Source organism: Octopus sinensis, linkage group LG21, assembly GCF_006345805.1.
Source record: "Octopus sinensis linkage group LG21, ASM634580v1, whole genome shotgun sequence".
Lineage (NCBI taxonomy): Eukaryota > Metazoa > Mollusca > Cephalopoda > Octopoda > Octopodidae > Octopus > Octopus sinensis.
The window spans coordinates 12,914,860-12,930,048 of record NC_043017.1 but is presented as its reverse complement, the minus strand read 5'-3'; the positions used below and the strand labels follow the sequence as shown (position 1 = coordinate 12,930,048).

General features: G+C 40.0%; 1 protein-coding gene across 1 annotated transcript in view; it reads left to right on the top strand.

Annotated features, from left to right (window-relative positions):
• LOC115223023 (26S proteasome non-ATPase regulatory subunit 5) overlaps positions 1-15,189 on the top strand; it is a 42,323-nt gene that overhangs the window by 25,387 nt on the left and 1,747 nt on the right. Inside the window, exons 5-7 of the mRNA XM_029793449.2 lie at positions 3,930-4,188; positions 11,728-11,916; positions 13,009-13,118. Coding sequence (XP_029649309.1) covers positions 3,930-4,188; positions 11,728-11,916; positions 13,009-13,118 — 558 coding nt within the window. The remainder of the gene's footprint in view (positions 1-3,929; positions 4,189-11,727; positions 11,917-13,008; positions 13,119-15,189) is intronic.

Genomic DNA, 15,189 nt, shown 5'->3' with positions numbered 1-15,189 from the left:
CTGTCTGTCCATCTGTCTATCTATCTATCTGGTATAAAATTTGTATTCATTATCAGTTCATTCATGTCTATGTAAAAGATGGCTGTCGTTATTTCACTGTTTGTACAGTTTGTTCCTGAATAATTAACTAAAATAATACATTAACCAATTATTCATTTTTATTGTTTACTCTTCATATTTGAAACCCAGGCATCCCTAGCAACACATACATTCACTGTTCTTTGTTGATGGATTAATAATAATAATAATAATAATTCTTTCTACTGGAAGCACAAGGCCTCAATAATAATAATAATAATAATATTGTTTCCATTTTATAAATATTGCAGTTGTTGAAAGTAAATGGATTATGTCATTTTTTCGGAGACTGGCAAATTCTGGGTAGTTTTTAAATTGAATGATAATCAGGATGATGATAATCATCATCATCATCATCATCATCATCATCATCATCATCGTTTAACATCCGTTTTCCACGCTAGCATGGGTTGGACGGTTCAACTGGGGTCTGTGAAGCCAGAAGGCTGCATCAGGCCCGGTCTGATCTGGCAGTGTTTCTACAGCTGGATGCCCTTCCTAACGCCAACCACTCCGTGAGTGTAGTGGGTGCTTTTTACGTGCCACCTGCACAGGTGCCAGACGGAGCTGGCAAACGGCCACGGATGGATGGTGCTTTTTACGTGCCACCGGCACGGGGGCCAGGCGAGGCTGGCAACGGCCACGATCAGATGGTGCTTTTACGTGCCACCTTTCGGATAATACTAATAATAATAGTGATAAGGATGATAATTATGGTAATAATAATAGTGATGATGATAATAATAGTGACAATAGTAATAATGATGATGATTTCAAATTGTAGGACAAGGCTAGTAATTTTTGGGGGCAGGAGGTGAGTTTATTGCATTAACCCCAGCACTTGACTGGTACTTTATTTTATCAACCCAGAAAGGATAGGGGGCAAAGTTAACTTTGGCAGAATTTGAACTTGGAATGTAAAAATCTCAAAGAAGTGCTGCTAAGCATTTTTTGTCAATGCTTTGATGAACCTGCTAGTTTGCAGCCTTAATAATAATATTAATAATATTAATAATAATTCTTTCTAATATAGGCACAAGGTCTAGAATTTGTGGGGAGAGGATAAGTTGATCACATCAACCCCAGGACTTGACTGGTACTTAATTTATCGATCCTAAAAGGATGAAAGACTAAGTTGACATCAGTGGAATTTGAACTCAGAATGAAATGTTGCTAAGCATTTTGCCTGGTGTGCTAATGATTCTGCTAACTTGCTGCGTTAATAATCATCATCATCATCATCGTCGTTTAACGTCCGCCTTCCATGCTAGCATGGGTTGGACGATTTGACTGAGGCTGGCGAACCAGATGGCTGCACCAGGCTCCAATCTTGGTCTGGCAGAGTTTCTACAGCTGGATGCCCTTCCTAATGCCAACCACTCTGAGAGTGTAGTGGGTGCTTTTACGTACCACTGGCATGGGGGTGCCAGTCAGGCAGTACTGGCAACGACCTCACTTGAATATTTTTACACATGCCACTGGCACAGGTGCCAGTAAAGCGATGCTGGTAACGATCACACTCGAATGGTGCTTTTACATGCCACCGGCATGGAAGCCAGTTAGCCGCTCTGGCAGCGATCATGCTCAGATGGTGCTCTTGGCACCCTACTAGCACAGGGCTCAAGTGACAGTAAGGCGACACTGGTAACGATTACACTCGAATGGTGCCTTTTATGTGCCACTGGCACGGAAACCGGTTAGCCACTCTGTCAACGATCACGCTCATATGGTGCTCTTTGCACCCTGCTAGCACGGATGCCAGTCATCGAATTTGATTTTGATTTGGATTTGAATTTCACTTGCCTCAACAGATCTTCGCAAGCAGAGTTTAACCCCTTAGTGTTTAAACTGGCCATATCAGGCCAAAATTGTCTTCCTGTTTTATGCTCAAACCAGCCAGCTCTGACCTCTCACACCTACCCTACAAAGTCATTCTAAAAATAAACAGGGTCATCATCAAAATCTCAGTTACAAGATGCTGTACAATTAATCTAAAACAATGTAATTAAATAGGCTTTACATTTGACAGGGTAATCTGAATGCTAAAGGGTTAATGTCCACAGGTCTTCGCAAGCAGAGTTTAATAATAATAATAATAATAATAATAATGTTTCAAGTTTTGGCACAAGGCCAGCAATTTCAAGGGAGTGGTTAAGTTGATTCCATCTATTCCATTGTTCAACTAGTACTTATTTTATTGAATCCCAAAAAACACGAAAGGCAAAGTTAACCTCGGTGGAAACACCGATGAAAATTCTAATTTGGCTTCACCTGTAAAGTCATGTGCTGTTTATCTTGATATGAGGTCACCATGTCACACAAACATAGCTGTGATGCAATGGTGCAAGGTTTATTCTTATCAGATGAGTAGTCATGATGGGTGTATGGGGCTGCGTATATTTGTACCCCATGCCACTTTGATGGTGTGTGCTGCTCTCTCACAATAATAATAGTAACGACTATAATGATGATCATGATAATTTCAATATATTTTCTGCCATTGTGGAGTCTGTAAACTAGGCCACGGCAACACTCCTATAATGAACGTCTATAATTAAAGGATTGTTATATTTTTATTACCTTTAATACAAAGACTTGATTGAGAGACTGATTGCAGGGTAGAAGACTATATCATTAGTGGGTGTGGGTGTGTATGTTGGATAAAACTTATGATTATTATCAAACAAAGGTGTCTTTATGTGGTCGCTTAACTTGCTAGAGAGAACAGCTAAATCTCTCTTGAATGATGACCTTGTATCTGAAATAAGTAAAGATGATATGATAATGTAGTTCAGTGGTTCTTAGATTTTTGTAGTTTAGCACCGTGTTTTACCAAATTGGTCCTTTACAAACACAAACACCCGCACAAAGACTCACCTGATGTACATGGGTATTACAGATTATAGGGCGGCGAGCTGGCAGAAACGTTAGCACGCCAGGTGAAATGCGTAGCCGTATTTCGTCTGTCGTTACGTTGTGAGTTCAAATTCCGCCGAGGTCGACTTTGCCTTTCATCCTTTCGGGGTCGATAAATTAAGTACCAGTTACGCACTGGAGTCGATGTAATCGACTTAATACCTATGTCTGTCCTAGTTTGTCCCCTCTGTGTTTAGCCCCTTGTGGGTAATAAAGAAATAGGTATTACAGATTAGGCTGTAATCATCCCATGAACGCAGACTATGGTCACTAAAAACATGTGATTTGTGGAAACCCGCATAGTGATACATTAAAATATTCATGAATGAGAGTAGAGAGGCAAGTTTTGTCTAGCGAATGTTTCAAAAAAAGATGGGTGAATGTAGCAAGGATGCTACATATGAATGACGAAGCCACCTTGAGCATAATCCTATGAACCCGGAAAAATTTAAAACAGAGTTACTTACTTGCAAATAAATGTGTTAACATGTGACATTATTGACCGAGGTTACCATGGTCTTTTCCGTAGGCTTTTCTTTCCTCAGATAAACCTTATCTGCTTCCCCCTTTACACTTTATATCATGACATTTCTGTCATACACGATTCCTATTGATCGTTTTTTTTTCTTTCCTTTTCATGATCCCTTTTGATTGAAAACCTACCCCACTTTTTTTTTTCTCCCCAAAAGGAAAAGCTCTACTTTGTAATTTGTCCTGTCTGTGTTCAGCCCTGTGTTATATCAGCACAGCTTGGTATGATCTCATAAAACTGCTTTTGCAGATGGAATCCAACTAAAAAAAGTTTACTGTAAATGAACTTAAAGGATATATATGTATATGTACACACATGTATATGTCTATACATACATACACACACACACACACACACTGAGTCTTATCTAATTACTAATATATTCATCCAAATTGTTTTCTAGTTGCTCGTTAATATTGGCAATTCATCAGCCCGAAATTTGTCATTGGTGATTGGATCTGGTCTGTTGGAAAATCTTCTTAACGAACTCTATGGTGATAGTGCGGATGTACTGGCAAAGATGAACTGCGTAGAACTACTAACAAACTTGACCACAAGTGACCATGGATTTACTTGGCTGACCGAACACAAAGTCCTTGATTGTCTCGAGACTCTCTTGATTAAAGCTGACTCGGATGTTTTACTTGAACTCTTGCAGCCAGGTTAGGCATCATTTAAATATTGTCAATGAGATTTTTCTATGTTCTTCAACATCTGTCTATTATGCACAGGCGTGGCTGTGTGGTAAGGAGTTTTGCTTCCCGACCATATGGTTCTGGGTTCATTCCCACTGCATGGCACCTTAGGCAAGTGTCTTCTACTAGTGCCGCAGGCCGACCAAAACCTTGTCGGTGGATTTGGTAGATGGAAATTGAAAGAAGCCTGTCATAACCAGCACTGAGATGAGAGATGTGTATTCTATATTCTTAAGGCGGCGAGCTGGCAGAGACGTTAGCACGCTGGGCAAAGTGCTTCACGGTATTTCGCCCGTTGCTACGTTCTGAGTTCAAATTCCGCTGAGGTCGACTTTGCCTTTCATCCTTTCGGGGTCGATAAATTAAGTACCAGTTACGTACTGGGGCCGATGTAATCGACTTAATCCGTTTGTCTGTCCTTGTTTGTCCTCTCTATGCTTAGCCCCTTGTGGGTAGTAAAGAAATATATATTCTTTGTGTCAAAAATCTTAAATGTTAAATTTTATTTTAATTTTAATTCATCTGAAGAAAACAGTTTGTTTACAAGATGTAATTGATTTGGTCATCAATAAAAAAAACATGCCTGAAACAGCTGTAGTGAACCTCAGCCCATTTGTGTTATTATTTACATGCTTGATATATATATATATATATATATATATATGTGTATGTGTGTGTGTGTGTCTTTCTCTCTTTGTTTGCCTCCCACCACCACTTGAGAACCAGTGTTGTTGTGTTTATGTCCCTGTAACTTATTGGTTTGGCAAAAGAGACCGAAAGTTTAAGTACTAGACTTAAAAATAGAATCGATAGGTACTGGGGTCAATTATCATCATTTAATATCTGTTTTCCATGCTGGCATGGGTTGAATGGTTTCACTGAAGTCTGGAGAGCCAGCGGCTGCACCATGCTCTAATCTGATCTGGCCAGGTTTCTACAGCTGGATGCCCTTCCTAATGCCAACCACTCTGAGAGAGTAGTGGGTGCTTTTTACGTGCCACTGACACAAAAGCCAGTCAGGCGGGCCTGACATCAATCCCGTTCAGAAAGTGCTTTTTACATTTTCCTAAATTCTCCATTATTTTCAAAATTAACCAAAACAAAAGCCATGTGTTTCAACAGATATATGATAATGAAAGGGTTAAAAGTCAGCACTGTTGTGAAATACCTGTGTGTGAAGATGATTAATAATGCAAATTACACTAAGGGTATTAAAGAGGATTCCATTACTTCAACTGAAATTCCTCAAGACGGTGCCCCAGCATGGCCACAGTCTAATGACTGAAAGAAGTAAAAGATAAAAGATCTGTCATTATTTCATTATATAAGTATCATAATCATCATCATCATCCTTTAACACCTGTTTTCCATGCTGGCATGGGTTGGACGGTTTGGCCAGAACTAGCAGCCAAAGAACTGCACCAGGTCTAATTTGGCTTGGTTCCTTTAGCTGGATGCTCTTCTTAATGCTAATCACTTTACAGTGTATATACTCTTTTACTCTTTTACTTGATTCAGTCATTTGACTGCGGCCATGCTGGAGCACTGCCTTTAATCGAGCAACTCGACCCCGGGACTTATTCTTTTTGTAAGCCCAGTACTTATTCTATCGGTCTCTTTTGCCAAACCGCTAAGTAACGGGGACATAAACACACCAGCATCGGTTGTCAAGCAATGCTAGGGGGAGAAACACAGACACACAAGCACGCATATATATACATATATACGACGGGCTTCTTTCAGTTTCCGTCTACCAAAACAACTCACAAGGCTTTGGTCGGCCCGAGGCTTTAGTAGAAGACACATGCCCAAGGTGCCACGTAGTGGGACTGAACCCGGTACCATGTGGTTGGTAAACAAGCTACTTACCACACAGCCACTCCTGCGCCCTATATATATGTATATATATTAATAATGATAATGTTTCTGATTTTGGTACAAGGCCAACAACTTTTTGTGGGCAGAGGGAAGTCGGTTATATTGGCTCCAGTGCTTAACTAGTACTTATTTTATTGACCCTGAAAAGTAAAGTTGACCTCAGTGGCAATTAAACTCACAATTTAAAGAGCTGGAAAAACTGCTTCTAAGGATTTTGTCTGAGAAGTTAACAATTCTGGCAGCTTGCCACCTTAATAATAATAATAATTATAATCACCATCCGAACGTGGTCGATGCCAGTGCCCCCTGACTGGCTCCCGTGCCAGTGTCGCATAAAAAGTACCCAGTGGTTGGTGTTCAGAAGGGTATCCAGCTGTAGAAACCTTGCCAGATCAGATTGGAGCCTGGTGCAGCCTCCTTGGCTTGCCAGTCCTCAGTCAAACTGTCCAATCCATGCCAGCATGGAAAGCAGATGTTAAACGATGATAATGATGAATCCTTTCCACAATGGGCACAAGGCTTGACATTTTGGAGAAGAGGGCTAGTTGATTATGTTGATCCCCAGTGCTCAACTGGTACTTGTTTTATTGACTACAAAAGGACGAAAGGAAAAGTTAACCTTAGTGGAATTTGAATGTAAAACCTGTAAAAATGCCTCTGAGCATTTTGTTTGAAATGAAAAATTATGATAAACACAAGTTAATGATAATAGTTCCTGTTTCTTTACTACCCACAAGGGGCTACACACAGAGGGGACAAACAAGGACAGACAAACGGATTAAGTCGATTACATCGACCCCAGTGCGTAACTGGTACTTAAGTGTTACATTTGACAGAATAATGTAAATAGTGAAGGATTAAAAATAAATAATGAAATATGAAAAGTAAATAAAAATGATAAAATGTTATTATTAATGAGTTTTGATAATCTAATTAAACTAGTGAGGCCTTAGTACCAGAACCTATTTCTTTATTACCCACAAGGGACTAAACACAGAGGGGACAAACAAGGACAGACATAGGTATTAAGTTGATTACATCGATCCCAGTGCGTAACTGGTTCTTATTTAATCGACCCTGAAAGGATGAAAGGCAAAGTCGACCTCGGCGGAATTTGAACTCAGAACGTAGCGGCAGACGAAATACCGCTAAGCATTTCGACTAACGTGCTAACGATTCTGCCAGCTCGCCGCCTTAATTATGATAATAGTTCCTACATGTGTTTCACCATTGTGGTTGTTTGGAACTTTGTGTTGGATGTTTAACCACAATGGTTCATCAGGGAAACACTTTGTTGCATTACGTTAGAGAACCAGTTTCAAGAGTTGGGTAGAACTGAAGGCATTTTATAAGTATTTTGAGAGGGAAGTGGAAAGAAAACGATTGGCAGAGAAAGATAAAGAGGGACTAAGAAACAAGAGAAAGGGGGAGAGGGAAAAGACAAAATAGAGAATAAAGAGAGAAAAAAAAAGAGAGAGAGAGAGAGAGAAAATTATAACTAGTAATACTAGTTAGCGGTCAGCTTAACCAGGTTAGTGGAATCTGACTGGATGATGGTAATCTCTGTAGGGCTGTAAACTTAACAGCAGCAGTCATACATTTTTTGTATACACAAGATACATTATTAAAATAGTAATAATAATAATAATAATAATTATAATCACCATCCGAACGTGGTCGATGCCAGTGCCCCCTGACTGGCTCCCGTGCTAGTGTCGCATAAAAAGTACCCAGTGGTTGGTGTTCAGAAGGGTATCCAGCTGTAGAAACCTTGCCAGATCAGATTGGAGCCTGGTGCAGCCTCCTTGGCTTGCCAGTCCTCAGTCAAACTGTCCAATCCATGCCAGCATGGAAAGCAGATGTTAAACGATGATGATGATGAATCCTTTCCACAATGGGCACAAGGCTTGACATTTTGGAGAAGAGGGCTAGTTGATTATGTTGATCCCCAGTGCTCAACTGGTACTTGTTTTATTGACTACAAAAGGACGAAAGGAAAAGTTAACCTTAGTGGAATTTGAATGTAAAACCTGTAAAAATGCCTCTGAGCATTTTGTTTGAAATGAAAAATTATGATAAACACAAGTTAATGATAATAGTTCCTGTTTCTTTACTACCCACAAGGGGCTACACACAGAGGGGACAAACAAGGACAGACAAACGGATTAAGTCGATTACATCGACCCCAGTGCGTAACTGGTACTTAAGTGTTACATTTGACAGAATAATGTAAATAGTGAAGGATTAAAAATAAATAATGAAATATGAAAAGTAAATAAAAATGATAAAATGTTATTATTAATGAGTTTTGATAATCTAATTAAACTAGTGAGGCCTTAGTACCAGAACCTATTTCTTTATTACCCACAAGGGACTAAACACAGAGGGGACAAACAAGGACAGACATAGGTATTAAGTTGATTACATCGATCCCAGTGCGTAACTGGTTCTTATTTAATCGACCCTGAAAGGATGAAAGGCAAAGTCGACCTCGGCGGAATTTGAACTCAGAACGTAGCGGCAGACGAAATACCGCTAAGCATTTCGACTAACGTGCTAACGATTCTGCCAGCTCGCCGCCTTAATTATGATAATAGTTCCTACATGTGTTTCACCATTGTGGTTGTTTGGAACTTTGTGTTGGATGTTTAACCACAATGGTTCATCAGGGAAACACTTTGTTGCATTACGTTAGAGAACCAGTTTCAAGAGTTGGGTAGAACTGAAGGCATTTTATAAGTATTTTGAGAGGAAGTGGAAAGAAAACGATTGGCAGAGAAAGATAAAGAGGGACTAAGAAACAAGAGAAAGGGGGAGAAGGAAAAGACAAAATAGAGAATAAAGAGAGAAAAAAAAAGAGAGAGAGAGAGAGAGAAAATTATAACTAGTAATACTAGTTAGCGGTCAGCTTAACCAGGTTAGTGGAATCTGACTGGATGATGGTAATCTCTGTAGGGCTGTAAACTTAACAGCAGCAGTCATACATTTTTTGTATACACAAGATACATTAATTAAAATAGTAATAATAATAATAATAATAATAATTAATAATGGTTTCAAATTTTGGCACAAGGCCAGCAATTTCAGGGGAAGGAGAAGTCCATTACATCGACCCCAGTGCTCAACTGGTACTTATTTCGTCGAACCTGAAAGGATGAAAGGCAAAGTTGACCTTGGCGAAATTTGAACTCAGAATGTAAAGAGCATTTGGTCCAGCCTGCTAATGGTTCTGCCTTAATAATACTACTATTAATAATAATAATAATGATAATAATAATAATAATATTCTGCTCAATACCACAGATTTGCTTGTCAGTTGTTTGACCGTAACCAGTTGAGCATGTCCCTTAATGGCTGACGACATGTGCATCTCTGATCACGAGCAGAAGTAGTGGGGAGCATCATAGCCGTGTGTTGAAAGGAATTCTTGGAGGTTTGGATAATTCACCTTTGGAAACATGGGTGGTTCGTTCAACATCCTTAAATAACCCTTATTCAGGGACCTTTTGAGCAGGATGTGTTACTCAACCAGAAGAAAATTCTAACTGGGCCCCACCTGCAAGGTCATGCGCTGTTTGTCTTGATATGAGATCACCCATGTTGCGCACATATGGTTGTGATGCATGTGCCTAGTGTACCCTTATCAGATGGGTAGTCATGATGGGTATACTGGGCTTCGTATATTTTACTCCAGTGTCACTTTGATGGCATGCACTGCTCTCTCACTCAATAATAATAATAATAAAGATAATAATCCTTTCTAATCATAACTGATGGATGAAATACTGCTAAGTATTTTGCCCAGCTTGCCGTTTTCATCATCATCATCATCATCATCATTATCGTTTAGCGTCCGCTTTCCATGCTAGCATGGGTTGGACGGTTCAACTGGGGTCTGGGAAGCCAGAAGGCTGCACCAGGCCCAGTTTGATCTGGCAATGTTTCTACGGCTGGATGCCCTTCCTAACGCCAACCACTCCATGAGTGTAGTGGGTGCTTTTTACGTGCCAATGGCACAGGTGCCAGACGAGTCTGGCAAACGGCCACGATCGGATGGCACTTTTTATGTAACACCGGCATGGGGTCCAGGCGAGGCTGGCAAACGGCCACGATCGGATGGCGCTTTTTACGTGCCACCAATAATCCTTTCTACAAAAGGCACAAGGCCTGAAATTTTGGGGGAAGGGACTTGTTGATTACATCAACCCCAGTGTTCAAGTGGTGTTTATTTTATTGCCCTTAAAAAAGGATGAAAGGCAAAATTGACCTCGGCGGAATTTGAACTCAGAGTGTAGAATACGAATAATAATATCAGTTTTACAGTATTCTATAAACCATCTGAAATAGTTGTGGAAGTAGGTTTTCGGTTGTCTCTCTATATAATTCCATTAATTTCTCGGTTTTAAACCAAAGTCTCCTTTTTGTGGGTTGATGACAAAATGAAAGTCTTTTACTAAAATTTTCTGTCTTCTGTTATTATCGTTTCTAATGATGGCAATTTCTTTGTCACTTGCTTATTTGAACATTTAAATTGTATTTTCTCTCTCTGTTGTTGTTGCTTTTATTTAATGTTTTTTTTTTTTTTCCTTTTCAAATTACATAGCACCTCCCCTACCATCACCACCACCACCACCACCACCTTGTTTTGTATTGCTGGTTATTGACATTTAGTTTATGCGGCTTTAAACGATTGCATGTTGCTGCTGTCATTAGTGTATGGAATCTGTGTCATGCTTCTCTACGTTCATCCATTCCCTAGCTGATGTGAACTGATGTGCTCATCATCACTGCCATTGCTTTTGACGTCCACTTTTCTGTGTCTGCATGGGTTAGATGGAATTTGCTGAGGTGGATTTCGTATGGCTGCGTCTCATGACCAGACGTGTTATCCAGGAAGATTGGAAGCAATGGACACTGCTTGCATGACAGTGACACTTCTACATCGCACGACAGCTGAGGTACCTGCTGACTCTACCCCCACACCCCCTCCCAGGAATAGTGACTGGAGAAATTGGTTGGTTGGTTGGTCAGTTGGTTTTATTTACATGAATGTAAACAAACCAACACTGGTTGTCAAGTGGTGGTGGGAGGAAACGAACTATACACACACGTATATGTATGTGTGTGTATGTGTGTATATATATATATATATATGTGTGTGTGTGTATATATACACACACACATATATATATATATATATATATACACACACACACGACTAACTTCCATGTTCCATACAGTTTCTGTCTACCAAATTCATTCACAAGGTTTAGGTTGTCCCGGGGCTATAGTAAGAGATACTTGCTCTAGGTGCCACACAGTGGGACTGAACCTGTAACCCTTTGGGTTACAAATCAAGCTTCTGAACCACAAAGCCATTCCTTTACCTTATTATTTTCCCCATGAAGCTGTTTTACCTCCATCACTCTTGTAGAAATTTTTTAATAATTTAGCATCGTTTGTTTTTTTAAATATATATTTTGTTCTGTTCTGTCCTGTCTTTTTGAAAATACCTTTTTTATTTTAATTTTTTCTTGTAGGACTGATTACCTTTTTTCTTTTTTATTTTAATTTTTTCTTGTAGGACTGATTACCTTTTTTCTTTTTTATTTTAATTTTTTCTTGTAGGACTGATTACCTTTTTTGGCAGTGTAGCACGACATCGACCCAATGAAATCTGCTCTAAGTACCAGCACTTCTTGTCTAAAGTTCTGTCTAGTTTGAATTCTTCAGACATGACATTAAGAACCATTGGCATTGAAACTATTGCACAAATTGCTATCACTAAAAACGGGAAGCTGATTCTAAAGAAATACGGTAAAAATTGATTTAATTATCATCCCCATTGTCATCATCATCATTACCATCATCACCATAATTTTATGCTTGATTTTTATATTGGTTTGGGTTAGACAGGTTGTCTGTCCTTATCAGTTATTTATAAGTATTGCTCTTCTTGACTGGTCAAGGGACCACATCTCACTTGTTTCCTTCATTTTTGGCATGCTTCTACAGCTGGATGCCCTTCCAGTCACCAACCACTCCACAGTGTACTGGGTACATTTCCTCATTGCACCAGCACTAGAGAAGTTGTCATGTTCTCAATAAGACTGACGGGTTTCCTTGATCCTGTGTTGTCTCCACTTCATCACTAACCCCTTTACAGAAAGTTTTTTTTCCTTGAGCTCCTAGGACTCATAATGCAGGTTACTCGGTTCCCTAACCCTAACCCTAACTGAGCCCTCACAACTGCCTCCAACATCGAGTCCAGACTACCATTGGTAGCACTGAGCCCATACAACCGGCAGTGGTATTTAACCAATTCTACTACAGGTAGTACCTAGTCCACCACTACCAAGCCCAGGCTATCACTAGCACCAACTTCACAAGACCACTGACACTTCAGAGTTCAAACTGTGATTGGCACTACCAGTAGCTGTGAAGGGAGCCAGAAGATTATATTTACTTACATCAATCAGTTAACAGTTCCACAATCTTGGAATATTGATAAACAACCAGTAGTATGGTCTTGATGCTGCTGGTTGTGGCACTAAGCCCTCACTAGTTTAATTGGATTGTCAAAACTCATTAATAATAACATTTTTATCATTTTTATTTACTTTTCATATTTCATTATTTATTTTTAATCCTTCACTATTTAAATTACTCTCTCAAATGTAACACTTACTCATATTTTGAATTAATCCTGCTTTATCTTATAGCTTTGAGATTTTGATGATGTCACTGTTTATTTTTAGAAGGACATTGTAGGGTACACGTGAGAGACCTGATCTGGCTGGATTGAACATAAAACAAGTAGAATATTTAGGCTGGATATGATCGATTTAAATGCTTAAAGGGTTAAATTTGTCCCAGATCATTCCATGTATTTCTGTCTCAATTTTTCAGGCTCAAAGATGGATGAAGCTATGAAGAATGTTGGTCAGACAATTCAGAATTGTCCTGAAGATGTGAAAGTCCGAGCACTTTCTGCATTCGCGTCAATACTCCAGCTGACGGTACTGTCTATTTGTTCTACACCATTTCACTTCCTACCATATCCTATAAATTAATATTCAGATAAGGGGGTTTCGCTCACAGTGGAATACAACTTTTGGTTAATCGTTTTCTTTTAGAATAAGGAAATTTGGGGTGATTCAAATATAGCTGCAGTAATAGCAGTGGTAGCAAAGGTTATTATTATTAATATTTCTATTAAGGTGGTGAGTTGGCAGAACCATTAATATGCTGGGCAAAATGCTTAGCAGCATTTTGTCCATTTTTACGTTCTGAGTCCAGAACTAGAAGTAGTTGATAGCTTCTGTTACCTAGGTGACCAAGTCAGTAGCGGGGGTGGATGCTCTGAAAGTGTAGCTGCTAGAATAAGAACAGCCTGGGCAAACTTCAGAGAGTTCCTGCCTCTGCTGGTGACAAAGGGCCTCAGAGTAAAAGGTAGACTGTATGATGCATGTGTATGAACAGTTATGCTACATGGCAGTGAAACATGGGCTGTGACTGCTGAGGACATGCGTAAGCTTGCAAGGAATGAAGCCAGTATGTTCCGCTGGATGTATAATATCAGTATGCATACACGATAGTGTAAGTGCCTTGAGAGAAAAGTTGGGCCTAAGAAGCATCAGATGCGGTGTGCAAGAGAGACGACTGCGTTGGTATGTTCATGTGGTGAGAATGGATGAGGATAGCTGTGTGAAAAAGTGTCACACCCTAGCGGTTGAGGGAACCTGTGGAAGAGGTAGACCCAGAAAGACCTGAGATGAGGTGATGAAGCATGACCTTCGAACATTAGGCTTCACCGAGGCAATGACTAGTGACCGAGACCTTTGGAAATATGCTGTGCTTGAGAAGACCCGGCAAGCCAGTGAAACCATAACCCATGGCCTATGCTAGTGGTGTAATCAGCCCTCTTGTGCGTACCTTTCTTTCATTGGACACTAAACTCTGCTTGCAAAGACCTGTTGAGGCAAATGAAATCGAAATCAAATTCACGGATGCGGCCGATGACAGCGCTGCCTGACTGGCATCTGTACTAGTGGAACATCAAGAGCACCATCCAAGCATGATCGTTGCCAGGGCCACTGACTGGCTCCCGTGCCAGTGGTACATAAAAAGCACCATTCGAGCGTGATTGTTACCAATGTCGCCTTACTGGCACTTGTGCTGGTGGCATGTGAAAAAAACATTCGAGCTGGCTCCTGTGCTGTGGTTGCTGCCAGTACCGCCTGACTGGTTCTTGTGCCGGTGGCATGTAAAAGCACGCACTACACTCTCGGAGTGGTTGGCGTTAGGAAGGGCATCCAGCTGTAGAAACTCTGCCAGATGAGATTGGAACCTGGTGCGGCCATCTGGCTCACCAGTCCTCAGTCAAACCGTCCAACTCATGCCAGCATGGAGAGCGGATGTTAAATGATGATAATGATGATATATATATATATATATATATATATATATATCTATATATATATGTGTGTTATGTATGTATATGTGTTATATATAAATATATATGTGTGTGTGCATGTATATATGTGTATTTATATAAGTCAGAGTATGAATGTTTACAAGAAAACCTGACAAGACATTCTGATGACTCAGTTTCATATTACTTGGCTATAGGCCAAGTATCAATTGACTTAGCTAAAATACGAACATAGACGCATGAGTGGCTGTGTGGTAATAGCTTGCTAACAACCACATGGTTCTGGTTCAGTCCCACTGCGTGGCACCTTGGGCAAGTGTCTTCTACTATAGCCTCGGGCCGACCAAAGCCTTGTGAGTGGATTTGGTAGAGGAAACTGAAAGAGCCTGTCGTATATATGTATATATATATATATATATGTTTGTGTGTCTGTGTTGTTTGTCCCCTACCATTGCTTGACAACCGATGCTGGTGTGTTTAGGTCCCCGTCACTTAACGGTTCGGCAAAAGAGACCGATAGAATAAGTACTGGGCTTACAAAGAAGAAGTCCATGGTCGAGTTGCTCGACTAAAGGCGGTGCTCCAGCATGGCCACAGTCAACTGACTGAAACAAGTAAAAGAGTAAAAGAGTATTAATGTAAAACTCAACATCATC